Below are 25,445 nucleotides of genomic sequence, written 5' to 3'. Positions count from 1 at the left end.
GGGCCAAGTACCTCTCTGGTCTCCTCATTTTCATCCTGATCCAAAGCACCTGATGCATACAGCGCCTCGGGCTTGGTTCCGTCAGAAATTCAGACCCCAGGGCTACTTAGGTCAGTTCACAAAAGGAGTCATGGGAGCCCGCCTGTGATTTGCTCTTGCGTTGCTCTGTGGTCTCTGTGCCATGGGGTGATGAAAAAGAGTAGCCGAGGGCAGTGAGCCCCAGCGGCCCCCCCCTTTCGGGCACAAAGATGTATCGTATCCAAACGCGTGCTTTAAACCGCCCAAGTATAACGTTATTTGTGCGCGATGCACTGGAAGAGTAATGCGTGCTTTCCCTGCGCAAAATCCTGCTGTTAATCTATTATACAAAGCAATGATATGTCGGCATGCGTCTATTCTATGGCGTCTTGTGTGTTTTGCATCCGTACCATCACTCTCGTCCGTCACCCGCAATACTCTTACATTTTTTGTATTTGTCCCAGGCAAGTAGTAATGGCGATGACGACAATGTACCCCAATCGTCAAGATGGGGGAAAGAAAGCGAATCGCTCTTCTAGTCGCTTCGCCGGGAGCTCTTTGCCCAGCGTTTGCACACATGGTGATCTGCTAATGAGGCCATCGGTCTTTTTCTGCCCTTTCTTTATTTCTTGCTTCCCTTTTTTGTGGCTCGAAAAATGACTCGCTCGGATCAAGCTCTTCACTTTGGGTCCGCGGTCCCGTCGTGGTCTATGATGCACCAACAGTAGCGACGTTCATTTCCTGCCTCTTCCAAGAAGCGTCCACCCATGGTTGTAGCTCGCCGAGGAACGCCAGGCACTCCTCTTCCTTCTCGACACTCTCAACGAGGTATTTCTGGGCAGCTTCCCTCACCTGTTGCTTGGAAACATCAAGCAGCTGCTCTCTCTTAGCTTGTCTCATCTCCTCTGTGACCCCTGAAAGAAACCTGCCCATGCCTTCTTGGTTGACCGCCTTGGGGGCATCCACGGCTTGGAAAACGGAAATCTTGGCTTCTTCGAGGTCCCTTTCTGTCCATTCTTTGTCGACTGCCCACCGACCGGCGTTACGCATGATGTTGAGCGTATTTTGAGGGTTGGGATCACGGTAAGAGTAAAATCCGAACAACCCATCGAGCGGCTTGTACATGGCTCCTCCACCGTACGCGCCACCTTTTTCGCGGATTTCATGGTGCAAGTGCTTGTGCGTCAGGAGCTGTGAAAGAATCTGCAGCGGCGCTCCATCAGCTGCCGTGTACGATGCTGTAGGGACGGAAAGACCGCCGTAGTATACTTGGTATGGGAGAGGGAAGAAAGTCTTGCGGTCCGTGGACAGTTTTCGCGGGTCGGGATTTTGCAAGTCAGAGACGCCTCGAGGAAGAGCCTTCGCGAAGCCATCAAGACTCTTGGAATTCTGTGAGACGCTTTCAGGTCCGCAGGTGATGGCAGTTCGCATGTTGTCGCTTGACAGAGCAAACTTTTGAATTCTCTTCAACTTGTCGACGACGTCTTCGAGTTTATCCGCTTCAGACCGGCCAGCCAGCCTAGTTACAAGCTTAACCTGGGACAAGCCCGCTACTTGTTGTCTTAACCAGGCACTTCGCGTGAGGCTTGACTCGGCATAACCCAATGCGAAGCGATGACCTGAAGAGGCAATATCGTTCACGACCCCATCTGCAGAGGCTTGGAGCAGCTGCCGAATGCGCAAGGCTGCCTCAGGGCTATCGAAATTCGTTTCCAGGACTAGCTTCCGAAGGATGTCAAACATCACGGGGACGTTTCGGTCCAGCGCCATGCCAGTGAAGATGATGCCCTCACTGGATTCATGAAAGTTGGTGGGCGAAGCAGTGGAGTGGTACCCTACCGATACGCCGCCGGTGGAAAGCTTGATGAGATCCTCGAGCTTTTCCATGGTCATGTCTTTGGTCCCAAGGCGCATGATGCTATCTGAAAAAAGCGGAATAAGCTCTCGGAGGTCATCTGGCAGGCGTTCGAGAGCATTGATAGCCCTAAAGTAGGTGAGACCGTTTGTAGGTGCCTTGTGCCACTGGATCGGAATGCCGTTGTGGACTTCGTCACAAATAACAACTGGCTCTCGCGATCTCGGAATATCCTTGACATGAACGGTAGGGAGACAGCTCAGATCCTCCGTGTTGGTTTTACTCTGCTCCAGGAGGAGCTCCTGTTCCTGTTTTTCAAACTGTTTCCGAGCCTTTGCTTCGCTTCCCGCTTTTTGGATTACATGAGAAATTTTGCCATGTAGACGGTCCTGTTCTTCCTTGACAAGATCCTCACTGAAGGTAACCGACGGTGCCATGGTGAATGTCAGAGTGCTGTCGTTGAGCAAGTATTTCTCCAACAACTTTTCGAGATAGCCGCCTTGAGCGAGTTTTGTCTCAAACGCAGAGATGGTGTCGTTCCAAGCTAGCGAGTCGAATGGGTCTGTTCCATTGAACCACTTTGGTTTGAGTCTATTCAGCATAGAAAATCCAAAGTTGGCGGTTTTGTGCTTGAGAGACAACTCGAGCTGATGCAAGGCGCCGTCGATCTTGGTCTTTTCAAACCCTTGCTGGCTTGCTTCTTGCAAAATCTCTTGAACTTTTCCTTTCAACTTGGGCACGTCGGCTTCTTGGACGCCTGTCAGGCCAATGGAGAAGATTCCACGTTTGGCCGAGCTATCATAACCAGCATTAGGACTCCAGTCCGCACCCATGCCAGTCTCAACGAGGCCTCGGTAGAGAGGCGAGCCATAGCCATCCATTAGAAGAGTAGAGAGCAGAGCGATCGAAAAGGACTCGACAACGTCCGCAGTATCGCCCGTAATCCATGATATTGAGGTCTTGAACTGACGGTCAGGGTCGACCAAAGGATCAAGAGGTCCTTGAAGGGTAACTTCTCTGGGCCCTTTAAGGGTAATGGGCGTGTGAACCTTCTTGTCGGCCAGAATCTTGTCGAATGCCTCAAGTCTGGCATCGATTTCCTGCAAATGATCCACCAAAGGCATATCCCCGTAGGTGAAGAGCTTCGAGTTGCTTGGGTGGTAGTGATTGGCGTGGAAAGCTTTGAGCTGCTCGTAGGTCAGATCGGTGATTTTTTGGGGATCGCCTCCAGAGTTATTGATATCCGGAAAGATGTGATCATGAAACCGAATGTAATACAGATACCCAGCATCCGACATCTGACCCTTCATTTCATTGTACACAACGCCTTTGAACACTAGCTTCTTGCTCTCTTCGGTCTCTCCCGTGGGATTTTCTGGCCCGATTCTCCAGCCTTCCTGCGTGAAATCGGACTGCTTCAAAAGAGGGTGCAGCGTGGAGTCCAGGTATACGGACATGAGATTTTTGAAATCTTGGGCATTCGTTGTCGCGAAGGGGTAAAACGTGTGATCGGACGCGGTAAATGCGTTCATAAAGTTGGACAAGGTACGAGGCAGCATTTTGAAGAAGGGGTCGCGAATGGGATACTTCTTGCTGCCGCAAAGCGTAGTGTGCTCAAGAATATGCGGTACGCCGGTGTCGTCGGGAGGATTCGTCTTGAAGCCTATGGAGAAGACATTGTTGCTATCTTCTCTTGCGATATGCAAGTAATCTGCTCCGGTCTTGTCATGTTGCAGGTGGAGTGCTGTCAGTTCCAATTCCGGAACATGCTTAGACCGCAGCAATGTGAAGCCGTGAAGCTTGTCGCCAGGCTTAGGATATTGTGACAGGTCCGTCACAGCTCTGCGAGCTGCACTGGCAGCATTTCGAAGCATCGTGTGCCGTCCCTGTACGTTGGGACACGAGGTCGACGAGAAGCCAAAAAAAAAACGAATCTTGACCCTGGGAACGACTTGAAAGACGGGCTGGGCTGGGCTGGGCTGGAGCAGGGACGAAACGAAATCCCGACGTTGGAGAGCCGGAACCGGATTAACGTAGACTTTGCAGGGGTTCGGTGGTATTATGAAGCTCTGAGAGGTACATGCAGGTACCTGTTAGTTGACGTACCGTACGGAGTACTCTGGCTCACACCGCACAGTTGCACGCCTGAGCCTGTTGAGGCTGGTGCTCAAAGTTGGCAGCCTTAGCGGCATGTTCAGTGGATGCTCAGGGGAGTTGTGCCCGCTGGCAGCCCTTGGCGCACCACCTCAGCCTCTTCGGAAACGTTTGATTACAGTACATGTAGTGATCACTCGAAAGATCGGACAGCGGTGGAGATGAGTTGGCACTGGGGCACACTATTGACATGTATTGACTCAAGTAACCAGACTTATCGTCGTCCACTGCCTCCCCAAAGTTAGTGCACGTAATGCACTAACGACCCATTGATTCTTGTATCCGCAAAGCTGGGTCTTTGGAAAAACTCCGTCAAGCCATGTCCACTCGGTTCGACCGCAGCAATCGTGCCAAGTCGCCTGCGGTCGTTTCAATCTCAAAGCCCGCTCCTCTTAGGAACGCTGGGGCCTCTTCTGTAAGTACCATCCATCTTACTGTCTTTTTGTGTGTACAAATTCGCTTGTTTCGCGTGACTTGGGGGTCGGGTTTGGTGCAGGGCAAAAGTGGATGACGGCAACATTCCTCGCCCGGCCATTCTTGGTAAATCGTCCTGTCGCCTCGACCAGTCGCTGCAATCGCTCCTCAGACCGAGAGCGCACGTTCAAACCGCTACTGACGATTTGTCTACCAGCTGGGTTCGAAGCCTCGATTCGGGACATTATTGCCCTGCTTCTCGTCACCTACCTAGCGCCGTGTCCTTCCATCCCCGATGCTACATGCCTCTTGAAACGAAGTCTGCCCCCGTGACCATTCGAGACGTGGCAGAAGACGTCATAACGCCATGCCTGCGAGCGAAGTCGAGACAGCGTTGGCCAATGGTCATGATGCTCATGTCCAACCCGCACCTGTTGCCGGGAAGAAAGCCAAGGGCAAGAAGACCATGGACTCATCCGAGGCTTCGCGATTGCTTCAGGCCCGCATTTCGCAACTGGAGCAGGATGCAGCCGGCGAGAAGGACCAGGAACTTGAGATTGGTACGTTCCCGCCAGCCCTAGTAGCTAAGCGTTGGGCATTCCATGCCCTGCGATGAGTTACTGTATCGAGGCGTCGTCGATCACAAGTGCTAATCAGAGCTTTCTGAGAGAGCTGCAGAACGTGAGGTCAAGAGAGCCAACCGGGACTTGATGCAGCAGGTCGCCAAGATGGACGACATGCAGAAAATCGACCACTTGACGAAACGGTCGAGTGAACTCTTGGCCGACATGCGACGCTTGGAGAAGGAGAACCAAAAGAACAAGAAGCGCGGCGATACTCTCCAGAAAGAGAGAGACACCGGCCGAACCGAGCTTAGCAAAACGGTGGGGCTCAAAGAGAAGCTCGAAAAACTATGCCGTGAGCTCCAAAGAGACAATAACAAGATGAAGGTGAGAGATCAAGGACTACCGGATGCGACTGAGGGAGCAGAAAACTAATGCGAATCATGGTCGACCCGTAGAACGAGAATAAGGAACTCCAAACCACGCAGAAGCGAAATAATATGGCCTGGGATGAGAAGTATGCCACTCTCTTGTCCAAGCTGGAAGGTTATCAAGAAGAAAAGGACACTCCTCGAAAGCAAGTAGTAGATATGGAGGTGGACGAGCTGTAAGTTGAAGGGCCTTCTGATGCTTACCTTGTTGCACGCGCTGAGCTGAATGTGCTGCAAGATTCCGTGTGCGATTCAAGTCGTTTATTGAACAGTACGAACTACGTGAGCTGCACTTTCACTCGTTGATGCGGACCAAGGAGCTCGAAGTTCAGTACCATCAGTCAAGATACGAGCGGGAGAGAAAGAGTGCCGAAGCCGAAACGACGAAAGCACGTCATTTGCAGGCCCAAGTTCAAGCATTTACCAAGACCGAAACGGAGCTCCGGACCCAGTTGAACGTCTACGTGGATAAGTTCAAGCAGGTATGCGCGCGTTGGGGGGGGCATTCAGCGCCGGTTGCTTTGTCCTGTCGCTGACTCTAGCCAAACAACAGGTTGAAGACACGCTAAACAACAGCAACGACTTGTTCCTGTCGTTTCGCAAGGAAATGGAAGACATGTCGAAGAAGGGCAAGCGACTGGAAAAGGAAAATGAAGCTCTCAAGAGGCAGAAGGAGGCCACGGCGGCCAACATAATCCGCATGGCGGAAGAGCGCCAAGGCTGGAAGAAGCAGCTGGACACGGCGCAGAAAAAGGTGGACAAGCTCATGAGCATCATCCAGCAAATGCAGCATCAGGGCCGGAAAGGGCCCCCAGGTTTGGCAAGTGTCATGGAAAGCGCGTATGCGGATAATCAAGGCGACGCAGAGGGCGACGACGAGAGCGACTACTCCAACGAAGGTGACGATGAAGATCTTAGCGAGTTCGACGACGACACCGAAGAGGAACCGCAACCAGCCGAGAAGCGTTCCACACCTGTCACGTATGGCCCAGAGAGACCGCCGCCGGCTAGCGAGCAGCAAACAGCCCCAACCCCGAACGGACGTTAGGGTGGCCGCCTACCTACAATCCCAGATGTTGCCAACCAGACCTTGCCAACCAGACCTTGCCAACCAGACCTTGCCAACCAGACCTTGCCAACCGGACCCTGCCAACATGTCTGGCACCCCGAGACGGACACTGCGGTGCGTCTTGGACGCAAGCAGTACTTTGTACAAGGGGTACATTGGAAGCTTTCCAACGCGCAGCAAGATTCTGCATCGTCATCTGTACTGCCTCCTCAAGACGTTGCCCGGGCGGGGAGGGGGGAGGGTGTGAGTTTTGGGTTGTGTTGGGTTGTGTTGGGTTGTGTTGGGTCAGACTGCCACCGCTTGCGCAGTGTCTTTGCTTTCAGGGGTGCTCGGAAAGCGCGCAAAAACACACACATGACATGCTAGATTTAGATGCGCCCAGGTTTCATTTCATGGGGGTGACGACTTGGGAAGGGTAGCCGCGGTGTGAAGTCGTCAATGCTGATTTAGATGGAGTGGAGCGTTAGCGTGGGACGCTTTATACCTGGTGAATTGACTGATGCGACTCGGTGCGTTGCTGGCCGAGACGCCTCGAAACGAATGACGTATACCGCTAGCGTGCCATGTCGCTGGATGAGGCGCGACCGGGGGGAGTTAGTTGGGGAGGGGAGTCTTGGGGAGTCGAGGTGAGAAGATGAAGATGGGCGTATGAACTCGGTCAATACAAGTATGTACAGTAATGTTATGCTGCATGCGCGCAGCCACAGAGGGGCAACTTCCCTGGATGGGGCGGGGCTGGGGCGCGGCGCGGCGGGTCAGCAGTAAATAAGCAGCAAGGCAAGATTGACGGGAGGACACCTTGCCAGTCCCGGCAAACAACCAGCTGCCTCGCAACTGCCTCTCAACTGCCACGCACGCACCTGCCTGCCACACAGCCGGGCTGGCGTTGCGCACCAGACCAGATTAACTCAATCTTTCCCTTGATGCCAACTACCTACCTACCTACCTACCTACCTACCTCCTAACCTAACCTAAGGTAGGTACCTAATACGGCAGAAGGCCCTGCAGTCAGTCAGTCAGCCAGCCTTGACCTTGACCTTGATGCAAATCGCCGCGATCTAGAGCAGCTAGAATGGACTTTCTTCAGGTGCGTCGTTCACAGCAACACCACCTGCATACCCTCAGGCCCGCCGCCAGCTTTGAGCCGAACCCGCGCGAATGCCCGCGTGCTCCTTGCCACTGTCGAGATTGATTGACCCAGCCTTTTTGTGAAGATCACGACCCGCTAACGATTGTCCTGCTTCGCTCTCTCTCTCTCTCCCCAGCGCCTTGCGCGGTTTCTCGACCGCCCCCTCTTCCCCTGGAAGAAGCTCATTCTCGGCTTCTCCGTGGGCCAGTACCTCTTCGAGTCCTTCCTCACTCTTCGCCAGTACCGCATCCTCCAAAAGACGCAGCCTCCCGCCGTCCTCGCCAAGGAAATCTCCCAGCACACGTTCGACAAGTCCCAGGCCTACGGTCGCGCCAAGGCCCGGTTCGAGATCGTCTCCGGCCTCTACGCGCAGATCCAAAACGTCGCCTTCATCCACTACGATGTCCTGCCCAAGCTCTGGTCCTGGACGGGCAGCTTGCTGCTCAAGTGGGCGCCCCGGCGCTTCGGCGGCGAGATTTCCCACTCCATCGTCTTCGTCCTGACCTTCGTCGTCCTCCAGCAGCTCCTGTCCCTGCCCACCCGCATCTACAACACCTTTGTCCTGGAGGAGCAGTTTGGCTTCAACAAGCAGACGCCCAGGCTGTTCGTCGCCGACATGGTCAAGACGAACCTCCTCACCGTTGCCCTCATGCCCCCCATCCTGGCCGCCTTCCTCAAGATCATCCAAAAGACCGGCAGCCAGTTTGTGTTTTACCTGTGGGTCTTTGCCGCCGCCCTCCAGCTGTTCACTACCACGGCGTACCCCGTCTTCATCCAGCCTCTGTTCAACAAGCTGTCTCCGCTGCAGGAAGGCGAGCTCAAGACAAAGGTCGAGCGGCTCGCTGCCGGCCACAAGTTCCCCCTTCAGGAGCTGTTTGTCATTGACGGATCCAAGCGGAGCGCCCACTCCAACGCCTACTTTTACGGCCTGCCTTGGAAGAAGCACATTGTCATCTACGACACCCTGATTGAGAAGACCCAGACGGATGAGATTATCGCCATCCTCGCGCATGAGCTAGGGCACTGGAAACTGGGGCATACCACGCGTCTGTTCGGCATTGCTCAGGTCAGCCACGCCCCTACTCTCCTTTCTTGCCTCGACCTTTTGTGTGTTATGCGTCGTCTGTCTATCCTACCACGACTTTACTGGCCAACCAGCTTTTGCATGTATGTAGCTTGCTTCCCCATTTTACTAACTGCCAATCTATAGGCTCACCTGCTTTACGTCTTCTCCCTCTTCTCCGTCTTCATCAACAACGCATCGCTCTACAATGCCTTTGGCTTCCACACCCAGTACCCAATCATCATTGGCTTCATTCTCTTCTCCGATGCTCTCTCCCCCATGGACACCGTCATCAAGCTGCTGCTCAACATCCTCTCCCGCAAGTTCGAGTTTGAAGCCGATGATTTCGCCAAGGGGCTCGGCTTCCGCACCGAGCTGGCCAGCTCGCTCATCAAGCTGCACGCCCAGAATCTGAGCACCATGGATGCTGACTGGGTGTATGCGAGCTATCACTTCTCGCACCCTCATCTGTCGGAGCGTCTCAAGGCCTTGGACTGGAAGCCCAAGGAAGCGCTCACCAGCGACAAGGACAAGGACGAGCAAGGTTCTGCCAAGGCCACTGGACGTGACGAGCTGTAGAGAGCTTGCAGGCGCGCAGAAAGGAAGGGGTGATGGAGTTGCGGTAGAGGGTTGATTTGATGGGGCTAGGGGACGTGAAATTTGGATTTTAAATTCCCCCCCCCCCCCTTCCCTTAAGAAAAGAGTGGTTATCTGGTGGCTAAATGGCTTTTTTTTTTTTTTTTTTTTTTTTTTTTTTGGTTTTTTTGTACGACTAGACGCAAAAAGCATCTGACGACGGTATCAATGGCGGTGCAAGGTATGCTGCCTGATACTCGAAAACTCTTTGGTTTGCACGGTGACCTCCTATATCTCATCTATAGATGTATTCTGGCACAAATGACATGTCTGTCTAGATTTCCTCTTTCCGTGCTCTCGTGCTCTGAATATCTCGAATCCTGTGAGATTAGTCCTCGTCTGAACCATCTGAATCACGAGAACCTTCCGATCCATCTTCATCATCATCATCATCATCCTCGTCATCATCATCATCATCATCATCATCATCACCATCTTCCTGTCCAGCCGTTAGGCCGTAGTCGTCGTGGAAATGGCTCAATTCGTGCGTCTGCACTTTGTATCCCATCCCCTTGAAAGCCGTCTCCATGTTCTAGACGAATAGTCAGTACTTACTCGGCGCAATAACTCTTGAGGCCATCATTCTTTGGCACCGTTATTGACGGAAACGGGGAAAAAAAAACATACCTCGCTCATCAGCTTGGCGCAGGTAATAACCACGTTGCTTTTACCAGGCTCGAAACAAGGCAATATGTACTCTCTCAATACGCTTCGGATCTCGTCCGCCGTCACGTCCCGGACCTTCTTGAGCACCTCCTTGCTCCAATCCTTGGACAGGCCACGCACGACATTCTGGATAAAGTTTCGCTGCGCCGCACTCGACATGGTAGCCTGCTCATCGGCAAACATGACGACAACTTGGCTGACCGTACCTTCGAGGAGATGTTTATCAATGGCTACTTCCCCTGTTGCAATCTTTTGGATGGCGTCGCGGGACGCGGAAATGGCTTTGTATGCATCCGGAGATCGGTAGACTCGGTAGGACAGGATACCCGAGTCGATGTTGCGCGAGAAGTAGGAGCCGTAGGCGTAACCAGCGCCTCGGACTGCATTCCACAGCGGGCCTTCTACCGTCTCGAGATAGCCAATGGCCACCATGATGGCGGCAAATTTGGGGTCGGAGAGGGACGTGATGCTGGATGCAGTGCTGACAGAGTACGAGCTGTCGAGCGTGGTCATCGGCACGACGGTGGCCCCAACGGAGCCGGGCCTCCGCCCTTCATCGTTGAGCAGATCCACGAACTTGGGGATAGGGACCATGTCCTCCTGCTCATGCAGTACCTCGGCGAGGGCATTCCAAGTTACGATTGGATCCTGGAGCTTCGCCACGTCGGCAGTGACCAGAAACCGCATGTTCTGAAAGGTGAAGAGGGACTTTCGTATCGTGTTGAACCAATCCACTACTTTCCGTGGTTCGGTTTTCAGGAGCTTTTTGAGGCGCTTCAGATACACAGCCTTGACCAGGGTGCGTTTGGCCACGGTCAAGGACGACTTGTTCATGTGAATGGCGGCGTCGATCTCTGCAGCCATTCCACGTCCATCGCGCTTCTCCTCGGGAATGTCGGCCAGCGCCTTGTTGACCGCTGCTTGGAGGCGTTGGGGGTCAAAGACAGAGTCAAACATCATGGTTCGCAACCACTTGACTGCGGCAGCGTACTTGTCGGGTTCAACTTGAAACTGAACAAGGAACCCATCAGCGTCTCCGAAAGACCGGGAAGATCCAATGCCGTAGCCAATACTGTCTCGTTCAAGCTCCATGACAACCTGTTCAAAATCGACTCGGTTGCCATCACGCATGATGTGAGTGTTGAAGAAGTTGTCGCTGAAAATGGACATGAGGGGTTTCAGTTCCACTGGCACCTCCGAGGTGCCGAGGTGGATGTTTATATGCACAAAGCTCGTCGGCACGTCCTCAAACTGGATAAAAAGGGGCAACTTGCCATCACGGGCAGAATCAATCATTGTCTGTGCCGGGCCGGTCCCCAAGCCGATGGATCGCGCGTAGCCCGATCGCGCAGTGTCGGATTCGATGAAATGAATCGACTCTGTGCCGGGAACACTCCATCGATCAATTATCTCGGCTGGAATGGGCTGGTCGTTTTTTTTCTTGGCTTGCTCGAGACGAGCTGCCAGCTTCTCCAGCCCAGCTGTGCCTAGCTCCTGTTTTCTCTTCGCAATGAAGGCTTCTTCGTCGCTCTTCATCTTTTTAGCCAGCTCATGCGAAGGCTTGCCGAGCACGGATATGTGATGGGCATCCGCCATCCACTTTTTGAGAAAAGCTCGCCATTCCTCATCCGTCCACTTCTCCAAAACGTCGTATTCGCGCAGAGAGGCGAGTTCTCGGAGAGTTGAGCCATCTCGCTTGCCAAACAAGTAGTCCGTGATGATGTTTGTGGAATAGAATGACTCTGAAGTTTCGGCCTGAAACTTGACCTGGCGCTTCTCTCGTCGGATGCATTCGAGCATATAGTCCATATCGAGCGGCTTCGAGGCCACGTCTCTCAAAACCTCAAACAGTCGCTTCTCAACCTGCTCTAGTTTATCCGTCGCAACACCTGTCGGTTGAAGCCAAATGACGGAATTTGGTCGGGCCTCCCACCAGTTCGTTATCGAGCTGGCGAGCTCCTCCTTTTCGACAAGGATATTCTCGAGGACAGAAACAGATGAGCCGCACAAGTAAGTGAGCAAAACGTTGAGAGCAGATGTTTCAATTAGGTCGACACAGTTGGGGCCAAAAAAACCAATGAGGATCTCACCAACTGATTCGTCTTCCTCGGGAAACTCAGCCGTGGTCACAATGGTTTCTCCAAGGGCAGGAGGCTGAGCAGAGTCCAGCCAAGGTCTGGACAAGACAGTCACAGCCGGTCAGTTAGTCAAGGAAATTTCTAACCCCTAACGTATGGAGATGCTTTCTATACGCACCGGTTGAAAGGGGAATCCGGCGGAGGGATGTCATCTTTTATGCTTTCTTCGAAATCATCCAAGATTTGCAATAGATTTCCATGGTCGGTTTCGCCAACAATTACCAGGCAGAGGTTTCGCGGCTGGTACATGTCCCGGTGAAACTGGCGAATCCGCTCAGGTGTGAGGACACGCAGGGCATCAGTCATTCCACCGGTCTCATAGCGAAAGCCTACGTCTTTTGGGTACAAGAGGCGGCGAGCTTTAAGATCCATGATCTCGGCGCTTCGGAACTGCACTGCTTGCATCTCGGAATACACGACGCCAGCGTCATTTCCCCCGCCGTCTATATGCCAAACCTCAGTGGTGATTGCCTCATCAGTAATCGTGGGGAGGATGATGTGTTCTAGGTAGACGGGGAGAACTTGGGCAAAACCTTCCCAACCCGCGGTTTCTAGTGTGTAAGCCGTGTGATCCGTCGCGGTCCAAGCGTTGGTGCCAGAGTATGCTCGGGAAGAGAGCTTATCTAGAAGGCCTTTGAACTGGTAGCTCTTGGATCCCATGAAGACGAGGTGCTCCAGCGTATGTGGTGCGCCCGAGTCGTCCAAGATTTCCGTCGCCAGAGTAAAGTATCCGTTTATCTTGGGCCCTTGCCGATCAGCTACGACAACATGCATGCCACTTCGCTCCGACACATAATGAGTAATGGTGCAAGGTGCATAGTCTATCTTGAAGCTCTGCACCTTGCGGAACTGAGACGATAGCGTCGTGGACGGCATGGTGAGACTGTGCATTGAAATCGTCAGCCAACCCAAGATTCCAGACGAATCAACCTGATTTCCAACGACATGAGATAGGGCCAAGGAAGCCACTGGGCTTGATGCCATTCATTCTTTGACCGTTACTGGGCGTGAATTGGCGCTCTTGCAGAGTTCAAAAAAGCACACAAGGCTCGAGACGTGGAGTAGCCATCGCTGCTGACATGCGAGGTCTTTCTGCGAAAGGTGCCTGGGAAAACACATGGGGTCGGGAAATGAGAAGCCATCATGACGAGATTCTGCTCGGTAGCTCTTTCGCTTTTTCCATGCTGTTTGCGGTTTGCCAGGGTATCAATGATGCCAACTCACCTTCACTGACGGCAGATATATGGAAGAAGCGGCCCTGGTCCCTCGAAGTGCCTGAAGATCTGAAGATCTCGGCTTCAGGTAGATTGAGAGAGGGCTGGATGGGCTGGATTAGTTAGTGGATTGGTGGGATTGGTGGATTGATTGGGTTGGAGGGGTTGGAGGAAGGAACTACCCCGCTGTCGTCAGGCTCCCTCCCACCTTCACTGAGGAGGATGGATGCAAGGATTTGACGTTGTGATGAGGCTCCAGGTATTCTATCCTTGCTGTCTTTTCCCTCTGGACGCAACAACAGCGACTGCGTAATGATGGTGGTGGTGAAATGTATTGCAACCCCTTGTGACTCGCACGTCGCCGGCTGATTGCTTTCCCTGAACGAGCAGCTTTCAGCGCGGACAATCGCACCAGCCCCAGCCCAAGCCCCAGCCCCAGCCCCAGTGCCCAAGGCTACTGTGGGGCCTGCGGCAACCACCCAGCCACATTCCGCCTGGTCATGCTGTCATGCTGTGCTGTGCTTGTGCTGGCTGGGAAACTTGACAGCTTGCTTGCCTGCCTGCCTACCTGTGTGATTTCATCACCACGACAGAGCAGTCAACAGAGCACGGGACCATCGGGCAGCAAATGAGACACTCATAGGGCTATAGGACATTCGGTCGCGGCGTACTTGGCCCGTTGCGCCCCCGTCGCTACACCCGTTGAACCCAGTAAGCATCATCATCAAGCATCATCTATGCCTCCAACAGTCCAGGGCGGCCATCCCCTCCGACTCATTTCAAGCCATGGCCATGGCCGCGGCGACGGAGCCGCAGCGGCTCAGTGACGCCATCGTCACGTTTTCCTTGGAAGGGATGTTCCCCGAAGATATTTCAGTCTTGCCGCCCGTGCCCGACATTGACCTCGAGCCTGCCATTGAGGCCCTGGACAGATCCAAGGCTGTACTAGAGGTGATTTTGCTGCAATCAGAATCAAGAATGTCTGGGACGCTTGGCTCACCCGCAAAATAGGCCGAAATTCACGCCATCAATGAGGAAATAAAAACCGACGTCAGCTCGTGGGCGCAAAATGCCAAGACTCTGCAGGACGACATCGTTCGCTCCAAGACGATAGCAAACGACATTGTGCGGCAATCTGAAGCTCCCGACATATCGGGGGAGCTGGTACGAGATGCCCAAGACAAGACCCGGTTTCTCACCCAAGAAGTGCAGTACAGTCAGCAGCTTCATGCCGTCTTGACAAAGATTGCGGGCTTAAGTCAACTTTTGGACCAGACTGAGGCGGCACGGAACGAGAAACGCATTCTCGATTCTTTTCGGCTTTTAGAACGTATGTTTTTCTGCCATTTTTCTGCAATGAATTTCATGGCTCGGAAAGCACATCGTTGGTAACATTGCATAGAATCACGGAACTTGATCGACGAGGTCGGTGTAAGCAAAACCTGCCGAATCGTTAGGTTGCTGGATCACCGAGCTTCTGAACTGAAATCAAGCATCCACACGGTGTTCAATAACATATGGAAAGAGCTTGTGCAGCTTGATGTGGATCGAGGTGGAATGACCATTCATGAATCTCTGCCTGGTACGACGATCAGCACCGTCTCTCATGCTGCATGTGTCATGTCGAGATGCTAACGTCTGACAGAGGGAGGGATGACACTGTCCGAAGCAGTCATCGCCTTGAATGCTTACAAGGAAACGGATGAGCGCATGGAGCAGCTCTGGCGGAACCTAGATGGCGCGATAGTCTCGGCCAGGATGGACCAGTCCAAGAAACCCGCAAAAGCGATTGAAGTTTGTGGCGACGAGCTCGCATTAACCGGCCACAGTGACGGCACCATTGAATCTCTGCTACTGGATCTCGAAGCAGTATTTTCGTTTGTGTCACGAAAGCTGCCTGCGGAGCTGCTCAACATCTTGGGTGGGTTCATGGTGACCGAGTTGATTCCCCGGTTGATTCAGCAGTGGCTGAATCCTGCGGTTCCATGCTCTCTGGAGGAAATACCACGATTTCAAATCATGATTGACAGGACCCAAATCTTTTGCTCCGCCCTGGAGGCAAGTGGCTATGCTGGCTTTGAGGAACTGCGCGAATGGGCAGACAAGGCACACATGACATGGCTCACTCGACGCCGAGAAACAGCACTGGATACCATTAGAACTAGGCTTGCCGGTGGCATTGGTCGGCCCAAGCAGGTCGAAAGGATTGAGAAGCATATGGTGACCATGTCCGAGGGCAAAGAACTTGCAGCCACAGGCGCCGGCGCCGGCGCCGCAGCAGATGCCAATGACTGGGGAGCTGCCTGGGATGACGCTTGGGACGACGAGGAGGGCGCTGAGGAGCCCGCAGAAGAGGCAAAAAGTCATACGCAAGTCACGTCAGCAACAACGGCAGCAACAACGGCAGCAACAACGGCAGCAACAACGGCAGGAGAAGACGATGGCGTCGCCGCTTGGGGCTGGGATGACGACGAGGCTGCCGACCGGCAAGGCAACGAGGGTGCCGAAGCGTCCAAAACCGACGCTGCAGAGGATGAAGACGCCGGAGCAGACGCCTGGGGCTGGGGCGAGGACGACACGACAACGGGGGACCCGGAGCCCACAAAGCCGGTCGGGAAGAAGCCAAAAACCAAGGCTGCCGCCCCAGAGGAGAAGAGAGAACTAGTGCTCCGAGAGAAATATCACATCTCATCGATGCCGGAACCGGTCATGGATTTGATCGTGACGGTTTTGGAGAACGCAGCCGTGCTGACGCAGGGAAGGGAAGAATATCGCCTCATCGCGCCTACCGCACCGGGATTGTTCAGCTTGCCGACCTTGATATTGGCGCTCTTCAGGGCTATTTCGCCATACTACTACGCCTTGGCTGAGGGAGGCAACATGTGAGTTTTCTGGCCCTATCTTGTCCTCTTTGCTTTGTGATCAATGCGGCGGTACTCCCTGCCTCTTGCGTCGTCATGCTTGTCATTCTTTCTACGCTGTTCAGCATTGTCTACGGCTTGGCCAGCCAATATGCTGACCAAGGCATGCCCAGGTACCTGTACAACGACGCCGTGTATCTTGCGGAAGAATTGTCCAAACTCTCAGAGGCGTGGAAAGAACGCCAGGATGTTACAGCACGGGCGCGGAACATGCTGCGGCTGGGCAACGACGTCAAGACGATGCAAAACTTTGCCAACCGCAGCTACGCCAACGAAATGCACGTCCAGAGGACGGTGCTGCAGGATCTCCTGGGCGCATCCCAAAGCGTCGTGCAGCAAGAGGACGCGGCAGCCGCGCTCGAGGCCGGCACGAGACGCATCAGGGAGATGGCGACTCTCTGGGAGGGCATCTTGGCCCGGTCCGTCTGGCTGCAGGCGGTCGGGTCGTTGGTCGACGCCTTGGCGACTCGCGTCATAGCCGACGTGCTGGATTTGCCGTCGATAGGGCAGGACGAGGCTTACCGCATCGCGAGCCTCATCGCGGCAGCCACCGCGCTGGACGATCTGTTCCTGCCCAGCAAGCTCGGGGCAGCCCGGGCGAGCCGCGACGAGGCGTCAACGACGGACCAGTACGCGCCCAACTGGCCGCGGCTGAAGTACCTGGGCGAGGTGCTGCAGAGCGACCTCGGCGGCATCCGCAGATTGTGGTGCGAGGACAGGCTGAGCTACTACTGGAACGAGGACGAGGTCGTCGACCTTATTCACGCTAGTTTCGAGGACAACGCGCGCACCAGGCAAACCATCAGGGAGATACGAAGCACGCCGTGCCCGGCGGTAGACCTGTAGGGGGCGGGCATTGGCATTGAAAGCATCACGGGAGGTGGTTGGGACTTTTGAGGAGGGGGGATAAAAGAAAAAGGTGAAATAAAATGGCATGGCAAGGTAGTACTCCGTACGGTTGTTTAGGTCTGTAGCGCTTGGGACAGACGTCGCGTACGGAGTACCCGACTTGAAGAAGAAGGCTTCGCGTGCAACCCGGTAGTATGACGACATTGCAAATGAGGATCAGCGGGCCGATCATCAGGGTACCGCGTGCGCTTTCCATGCCCGCAGGCCTACGTGTTGCTCGTTTCAGATTGAAGCCACAGTAACCCGAGCCGCTGGCATCTTGTAGGCCCGCGGCCCGCCTCCCTTGCGGCCATGAGAGCCGATTTCTCAGGGCAGTGCGCAATCGTAAGTTGATGATGACGGCAAACGCGAAACGAGCACCAGACCCTGGCTGCCCTGCACGGCTGGGGAAACACCGACCTGTCCCGTACTCGGGACTCGGAGAGTCAAGCGTCACAAGTCACAAGTCAGACGTCAGAGTCGGGCTCATTCATGGGGCCCAGGTGCAAAAAGGCTGTGGCGTGATAAGTCATGGGATACGGACCCCGTCGTGGCTCCATGTTATTTGACGGGGGAAGCAATGTATCGTTGCAAGAAGGAATCCCCTCGTTGCACCTTGTGGCATTGTTCTCCGGGGGTGCCATTCGTGTAACATGGGGAGGTCGAGTTGAGCGTTGGTCGTTGTTGCCCCGGTCGGCCACCGGCGTGTCAAAGGGGAAAAGAAGATCTGCTAATCTGGGGCGGGGGGAAGGGGGAAGGGGGGGGAAAGGGGGGGGGGGGGGGGGGGGGGGTTCCTCGATGGGTCAGCCGGGAGGCACTTTGCGCCGTGAAACAGCTTTCCAGATTGGCGGCGGTTGTCAGAGATGCGACGGCGATGAGTGATGACGGTTGATGTTGAGGCTCGTCCCGACTCTCTCCAGCTTGTACTAGCATGCGCTGCGCTGCCCTGTGGGATAATGAGCCCTCCGTGTGTATGATGGGGAAAATGGAGGGAATCTTGCACTCACCCAAGCCCAGTACGCATTCGACCGGAGGGGACAAGCGGGCTGGATAGAGCTGTCTGTCCCCGGGACGGAGTACGAGCGTCGGCGTTGCGAGCTCGGCATTGTAAAAAAGGAGGGGAGGGAAGCCACGCCAAAATCACACAGGGCCTTTGCCATGTGTCCCCAGATACGTGGAACACGGACAAGGTGACCGTGACCAGGTCAAGGCCATCTCCAGTGGGCCAGGGCCAGTAGCAAAGCAAAGCACCCTCTTGCTTGCTACCCACCCCCCATGCCAGCCCAGTTCTGATGCCCCCGTCCGCGCAGATCGGCCATCCATCCGCAAGAAGCAGTTTGCAGGCGCAGCAGCGCTTGCAGACAGATGTGCGCCTGCTCCTGCTTGACGGCGTGTGCAAATGCTGGCAACCCCATCCGCCCCATCCGCATCACGTACCCAACTTGCCAACACAGCATCCGTGCCACCCATCAGCCTCGTCAAACCCAACCAGAGAAAGAAGCTGGGCCAACTTGCCCGTATTCCCACACAGAGCAGGGTGCATGAGCAAAAGGGCCGCACAGGGCTGTCATTTTCGATTATCCGGGATGGAAGCTGGCAGCAAGGGGAGGGGGCGAAGGAGGGGGGGGAGGGGGGGGGTGGCCATCAGATTTGGAAGCGACAATCCCAAATCAGGCAAAACTCCAACCACGGAATCCTTTGTTGAATTGAGAAGAAGCGTCTGTCCTTGACTCGTTTTCGGTACCCCGCAAAGCGAGCAGTCACCCGCACTGGTTATCAATCCGGCCATCCCTGAGAAATAAGTGAGGAGAAAAGTTGTCTCTCGTCATTCGGTGTTTCGCCAACGGGCAAGAGGCAAGAACAAGGTCGTTCGACTGCTGACTTGTATAGTTTGGGTGCTTCATGTCGACGAGGTGCCTTCGGTAGAAAATCTTCATGTAGATGGAAAGGCTGCTGTTTCCTGCACGGCCATAAACTACTCCTCACAGCCTAGGTCTCTAATGATGCCTCCGACAGTCCTCGCCCAAGGAAGAAGAGAGGTCGAATTTCGAGCAGTCCGCTTTGCTTTGGACTAGCCAACTCGCCTTGACCCGCGTCATGCCGAAGCATAGTTGCATGGCAGAGCGCTGCCACGGGCGTCACAGATGGCTTGAACCAACCCTGGCGAAGCGGCTTGCGAAAGCGTTCTTGACCGCCGGTGATTGCCCCCCCCTAGGTTCCTTTACCCGCTTCCACCATGTAACCTGGCGGGAGTTCCCTTCCCATGCGGATGGATGCGATGCGGGCGGCTTATGCGCCTCGTGCATAAGTGAGCGAGCGAGCGTTGAGGTGTGCTTCTCTGTGATCCTTGCAAAAATCGAGTGTCGTGTGTCTGGACTCCGCAAAACTCCAAATGTGACTGTGACCAGTTAATCTGCACACCAGCACGTGGACGCCAAAGCCCTTTTTCCTTTTCATCGATTCCACCCACTTATATCCGAATGACCTAGTCATTGACAGGGGGGGGGTGTCAAGTGTGGAAAACGGCTTGCGTTCAGTGTGCAAGTCAACCTCCCATACCAAGCACATGGTAGAGTGCTCGTTCGTCCTGGCGTTTGCGTTTAGGAACCAGCTCTTATCCTCCTTTTCCCACCCCTTTCTCCCTCACCTTCTCCCCCTTCTTCCCTCTTTGCCCCCACCCCCTTGCACTCAACGAACGATCAAGTTTTTCACCGAAATGCCGACTTCAGATGAATCTGAACATTCCACGTCATGCTGTCAGGCTGATCTTAGCAGGCCGATACTGCCCTGATGCGAGACATTTCCACACCCCCGTCATCATGATATGCAGCTGCGACCTTGAAGCAACCCAGCCACCTGCCACATTCGTTGCTGCGAGCCTCAGCCTTGGGGTACTACTGTACTGCCGAGTACTCCGTATGTCGGTACGGATACTTGTAACTAACCTGTGATTTCAAATCACAGACGTAACCAACTCGACGCGGTGCGCCTCGGTACCTACTCACCATGCTGCTCGCAAGAGACAAGTGACTTTTTCGTCAGCTTGCGCCGCACCTAAATGGAAAAAGTAAGTCGAAACGCCGTCTTGGGCTTTGCAGCAAATAGTACGGTGCCGGGTACCGGCAAGCCCTTATCATGATGTCCATACAGATAGATAGCTACCCGAGAGGTTAGTCCCCCAAGCCGGGAAGTCAATAATGAATATGGAAACGGGGGATTCCTGTAGCATAGGCACGACAAGCTCTGCCCAATGACGCAGCCCGAGTTTCATTGTGCTGCTTCTGTCACAAAGTCCCCCGAGCTAACCCCCCGGAAAGCCCCGTGCTTCTTATCTGCTCCATATATCTGTACATTCACACAACATCATGCCATCGAGAACAGGGCCACATCAAGTCAATTGTAGCCGCACCACCACGCATCAGGTCGGGGGTTGCGAGCCTTTCTCCAACCGAAGAGCAAGAAAACGAAAACAAGAGACACGAACCTTCTCATTGGGTCGACCGACCTTGCTATTGAGCAGAAGCCTGAAAGAATACGAGAGAAAGAAACAATAGCCGAACTGGGTTGACCATAGAGCGACCCCTGGCCCTGAGCCCTGAGCGGTTGGAACTGGGGCACTAACTTAGGTAGGTAGTCCGGACTCCGCAGCACGTACCCGGCCAACAACGGCTAACTGAGGCCGCTGATCTCCTTTCCCTCCCTGGTCGAAAAGGGGCATCCGGCAATTGCTTGGTCGCCACTAAATTCTCCGTTGTCTCTTCGTTAAAACACGCGGTATGTACGGAGCAGCCCGCAACTGTCAGCGCAGCCTGGTTGACCATTCATCTTTCCCGTGTTTTCCTTTACTGTAATCGTAGCAAACACAGGGTGCCGAGGTCCAAGGTTTGGTTGGATCAAGTCAGCCAACTTGGCCGTCACAGGAACTCGCGATATGAAATAGCAAAGGGGCGTTTCGCATCCTGGGAAGATGCTGGCATCGCGTCACCCGCCTGCAATCATGTCTAGTGGCCGTATCCACTGCCGATGAAATCGTTGGTTTCGTGCACCAGGCTTCATCGCTGGAAGACTTGTGATGTGATGTCTAGGACGATGGCCAATACCCGTTGGCGGTTTCAGGAGCCTGCGGGTTAGTTCTGAGCACAACCATTTTTCGTTGCTTCTTCTTGGTCGGGCTTAACCATCAAAGGCCCTCAATCAATCTCTTTTTGGCCATCCATCAGACGACACGATTTCCTGCGCGCATGCCCACGTGAGGGGAAATCGTGGGGTTGGCAATGGCTGTGGTTGGCTTGTGAGAATGTGACAATGTGGGTAGATGTGCGTATGCAGGCTCAGGTAAGTGTTACAAGCTGGATGTAATTCCCGGATTCCGGACGTATATGGCAGGGGAGCTTTGCAGCAATAACCAGTCGCGCTTTCAATTTGCGTCCCTCTCCGTATTGCAACGACGGAGGCTTCCACGAACCCCGCTGTCAACCTCCTGAGCCAGAACAGCAGGGAAGCTTCAAGCCCAACGCAAAACAGGGCTGCGACATGATTCGCGTTGACTACCTCAGCTCAATCCTTAGCTGCCCATAAGGGCTCCCGTAGACGAACTGGGGTTTCGACCTTCCGGCGCCATACGTTCATTTCCAACTGAGTCATTGGTCAGCTCATTCCCCCAAGCTTGTCAAAACCCGGAATCAAAGTGTGAGCTCTCGAATCTTCCGTGGCGAAAGTTGGGGATATTCTAGCCGTATTGCTTCCCCTGGATTGGTCTTGTCAAACCAATCGCTAATAAGGGAACTCTGACTGACATGCTGATACGGAAACAATGACAGCCAAATGCGAGCAGGCAAGCGGTATGTCAGCTCCCAATGTAATGTGACGTCAGGCCTGAAGAATAGGTCCACTGAGTTTAGTATCGGCTGCCCCAGGGAGGGCGAGATCCAGAAATGGTCGTAAACCACAGCGCGACCATGACATTCCAAATTCCACCGCGACACGTGCGCAGCAGGCGCATTTCGTTGTCAAAGAACAAGACTGGCCCTTTTTTAAGCACTTGCACATGAGGTAGCAAGGCTCTCAAAGGTGTCCGCCCGTAAGCTGGTACTTCCGGTTCCCTGTGCAAATGGATGCCGCCATCTTTTTTTCAGCATTTTTACGGACTAGCCAGGGGCCTGATTTGCGAGGGCGGTCGGGCACTCGAGCCCTGTCCGTGGACCGGATTTATTAGTCCTGGAGGAGCTGGTGCAATCTGGTTGGCCGTTTCATGCCAACAAAGACCTTGCACATGACCTTGACGCTTGAGCTTGTGCAATGCAAATGTCGGTGAAAAGCCCCATCGTCGCGCCAATACGTCGTGGAAGCAGGTCATGCTGCTAACCCTGGGTCCTTGTTCTTGCATCGCGAAGCGGAGCAACAGAGATACCAGTACCGGGCATTAGAAGCACGCATACTCCGTACATACTCTGGCGTTGCTTCGTTTGGTTTTCTGACTCATAATGGTTGGGATTTCATGTCGTTGGTGTTGGTCTGGGCTTCTTGACCGCAGTTGGGTCTTGAGAGCGCTATGTTTGCAGAAAATAGATACACTTTTGCACCTTTGCAAGAGCGTTGTAGGTGACGCGCTCACCAGCGGCAGTAAGCAGAGCGAGATAGAAGCCAGAAGAGTGCAGGAAAGGCTGGTCTGTCTGCCACTCGTGCTCAAATGTTACGAGCTTCCTCACTGTCGTTTTTCATCATGCGCCAAGACGGTGGTGCCGCCTCGGTCAGTCTTCCTTTCTGGTCGTTCGTGCCTTCCACACAGGTACTCAGGCCATATGGGCATCATAACCATGGCGCATCATGCCTGAGGAATCAATCCAAGATACAATTTGGGTAATGGAAGGACTGGAACTGTTGGCCGTAGAACCATAAATAAGAGGCAGGTGCTGGCCATGGTTCCTGTCGCTTTGCGTTCATCAAGAAGGGTTGATCATTTATGGATTCCGATGCTGACCCTGATGAAAATGCCTCCGCATCCACCGAGACCGAGTGCCGCAGCACGAAGCATCCATCGGGCAGCAGACTTTTCAGAGGTTGCATTTGCACGCAGAGGAAGAAAAAAAAGAAATAGGAATGAATGCTTAGCCCAGCCTACCATGGTTAAAAATGCAGCTGCCTCACGACGCAACTACAAGGTCCAGAATGACACATCATCAAGGGGGTGAACGAGCGTCAGACATGGTTCCTAGCACCTGCGAGCAATTTCCCAAAGAAGCTGCAGTGACCGCACCAGCTTCCTTCCCCCCTTGCGAGCGCGCTCTTGCCTTTTCCTGAATGCAAATTGCCGAGAAACCGAGATGGCTGCCCGAAGATGAAACGGACGCCACATTAGCTGATGTGCCGACTCCAATCCGCATCATCTTCATATTTCATGCTTCGTATACGGAGTACTCCGTAGAGGTATTGTACCAACCCCGTACCTACCTCCTTAGGAGGCAGGCAGACAGCCATTTCCATACCATTCAACAAAGCCACGCATTCTTGGGTGTGCGATCCAAGCTTGCTCACCGAGTAGCGTTGGGCAAAGTTTCTCGGTAACCCCATCACCTGCAATCGGCTTTATTGACAGCCGCGGTTATTGCCGCGTTACTTGCGAAAGCCGCCTACTCTACGGAGTACGGAGTATAGATTCCGATGTCCAAGGTAGTACGAATGTACGTCGCTAGACGTTGTCAAGAACATGAAGCCGAATGCTCCTTGAATTGGGTGCCTGCGGAGTGAGTTAAGTCTTAAGTAAGAGTGCTTGATTCTGGAGAAGGCGGCGATACCGTCTCTGATTTGGTGCTTGGCGCATTGTGACCGTGCAGACATGAGTCACAGGCATATTTCCATGCCTGAAACCGACTTGCTTGGTATGTCTGCTCCAGCCACGATGCTGCGGTAAATGCAACAGCTGAAGGTCTTGGTGAGCTTGACTTGGGAGGTACCTAATGAACCCCATCAGAGCGACCTCGGACAACCATTGGCCAGGCGAAACCGTAGCCATTGACCCATTCCACCGCGCGGGTAAGCAGAAATTCTCCGTTTTCTGAAAAGTCACGTCTTTGCCTTGTTGAGCAATGAGCTTCGCAGTTACGGAGACCACATGACCAAACCCATGAAAAAATTCTCGAGGAGCATCGTTGGTCAGATATGCAGATCTCTCTATGCGTTTTTCTGCGATGGGGGCCAAATAGGAAAATGAATGGGCAGAAAAAAAGTGGCGAGTCAAATGCTTCGCTTGCAGCAAACGGATAAACAAGCAAGCAGGCTATTCCGTACTCCTATTCTGACCGCCGAAGCAATTGGGGGTCCTTGAGAGCATCGGCCGGCTTCAAACAAGGCGGCAAGAAGGGCGTATGTCTATCCGCTCAGAGTAGGTTTTGGGTCCCGGGCAGTCCGTAAGTCTTTGAAGCATTTATGACAAGGAGCGGCACGCACAGTGGCTTCAGCTGGAGCGAAGGAGGCTGGGGACGACCAGACAGGACCAAGACGCCGAGCATTTCGTGACGCCGAGCATTTCGTGACGCCGAGCATTTCGTGCTACGTCGGCACATTTTTCATTTGCATCGGGCTTGTTATCAGTTATCGGCCCACCAGACGTTTAAGCCCAAGCCAATGGCAGAGTTGCGCCACAGGTAAAGTCAGTCGACGCGGGTTGCATGGACAATCTCCTCCGCACTTCACTAGCGCACTGGGGCGTTGGGAGAAATCTCCTGGCTGGCTGGCTGGCTGGCTGGCTGGCTGGCTGGGTTCCAGCCGGGTTTTGCGGAGCCTGTGGCTCGGATCAGAGCTCAGCTCACGGAGCCAGAAAAACAAGGGAAAACAGCAAACTCGGCACCAAAAGTCCTCTTGCTCAAGTTGACACTACAAAGACTGTGAAGACTGTGAAGACTGCTCTGTTGTCATTGCAAAGCTACCTCCTATGCGGATAGTAGCCGTGATACAGCTGTTGCTGCACTTGCCTTGAAAAGAAGCAGAGGAAAAAAAAAAGGCGGGTGGCTGTGTGTCACTTGGCAAGTCCATGTGTACGGGGGCAGCACGTACCTGGGACGTACCTGGGTAGTGACTGCCAGCTTCATTCATGCACTTCCACACCTTAAAAAAAGGCTTCATGATTGAGCAAGTGGCCGCCGCAACATGTGGAGCTCGAGGGCGCCCAGCCTAGCCCAACCCAGCCTAGCCTAGCCTAGCCCAGACCCAGCCCTTGGCTTGAACGCACCCCGCATCAGGGCCAACCAGACACAATGGCAATCGGCCTGCCAATATCATGCTCGACGA

The 25,445-nt window shown here is 54.0% G+C and overlaps 6 protein-coding genes across 6 annotated transcripts; 3 read left to right on the top strand and 3 right to left on the bottom strand.

The window, feature by feature from the left end:
* Positions 1 to 726: 726 nt before the first annotated feature.
* On the bottom strand, positions 727 to 3,747 carry UV8b_06677 (uncharacterized protein; the record flags this gene model as incomplete). Its single annotated transcript, XM_043144174.1, has 1 exon — positions 727 to 3,747. One exon carries the CDS (start codon positions 3,745 to 3,747, stop codon positions 727 to 729), a length of 3,021 nt encoding a protein of 1,006 aa, XP_043000109.1.
* Positions 3,748 to 4,808: 1,061 nt separating this feature from the next.
* On the top strand, positions 4,809 to 6,483 carry UV8b_06676 (uncharacterized protein; the record flags this gene model as incomplete). Its single annotated transcript, XM_043144173.1, has 5 exons — positions 4,809 to 5,001; positions 5,120 to 5,391; positions 5,463 to 5,611; positions 5,674 to 5,917; positions 5,989 to 6,483. 5 exons carry the CDS (start codon positions 4,809 to 4,811, stop codon positions 6,481 to 6,483), a joined length of 1,353 nt encoding a protein of 450 aa, XP_043000108.1.
* A 1,093-nt stretch (positions 6,484 to 7,576) lies between these two features.
* Positions 7,577 to 9,275, top strand: UV8b_06675 (uncharacterized protein; the record flags this gene model as incomplete). Its single annotated transcript, XM_043144172.1, has 3 exons — positions 7,577 to 7,591; positions 7,770 to 8,699; positions 8,844 to 9,275. 3 exons carry the CDS (start codon positions 7,577 to 7,579, stop codon positions 9,273 to 9,275), a joined length of 1,377 nt encoding a protein of 458 aa, XP_043000107.1.
* A 385-nt stretch (positions 9,276 to 9,660) lies between these two features.
* On the bottom strand, positions 9,661 to 13,012 carry UV8b_06674 (uncharacterized protein; the record flags this gene model as incomplete). Its single annotated transcript, XM_043144171.1, has 3 exons — positions 9,661 to 9,864; positions 9,960 to 12,174; positions 12,255 to 13,012. The coding sequence occupies 3 exons, from the start codon at positions 13,010 to 13,012 to the stop codon at positions 9,661 to 9,663; spliced, it is 3,177 nt and encodes a 1,058-aa protein (XP_043000106.1).
* Positions 13,013 to 14,136: 1,124 nt separating this feature from the next.
* Positions 14,137 to 17,117, top strand: UV8b_06673 (uncharacterized protein; the record flags this gene model as incomplete). Its single annotated transcript, XM_043144170.1, has 5 exons — positions 14,137 to 14,301; positions 14,362 to 14,680; positions 14,753 to 14,932; positions 14,996 to 16,232; positions 16,385 to 17,117. 5 exons carry the CDS (start codon positions 14,137 to 14,139, stop codon positions 17,115 to 17,117), a joined length of 2,634 nt encoding a protein of 877 aa, XP_043000105.1.
* Positions 17,118 to 17,626: 509 nt separating this feature from the next.
* On the bottom strand, positions 17,627 to 18,183 carry UV8b_06672 (uncharacterized protein; the record flags this gene model as incomplete). The annotated part of the gene is made up of 3 exons (XM_043144169.1): positions 17,627 to 17,889; positions 17,978 to 18,105; positions 18,167 to 18,183. 3 exons carry the CDS (start codon positions 18,181 to 18,183, stop codon positions 17,627 to 17,629), a joined length of 408 nt encoding a protein of 135 aa, XP_043000104.1.
* Between the last annotated feature and the right edge of the window lie 7,262 nt (positions 18,184 to 25,445).

Source organism: Ustilaginoidea virens, chromosome 5, assembly GCF_000687475.1.
Source record: "Ustilaginoidea virens chromosome 5, complete sequence".
Taxonomy (NCBI): Eukaryota; Fungi; Ascomycota; class Sordariomycetes; order Hypocreales; family Clavicipitaceae; genus Ustilaginoidea; species Ustilaginoidea virens.
This window is presented reverse-complemented; position numbering and strand designations above follow the sequence as displayed.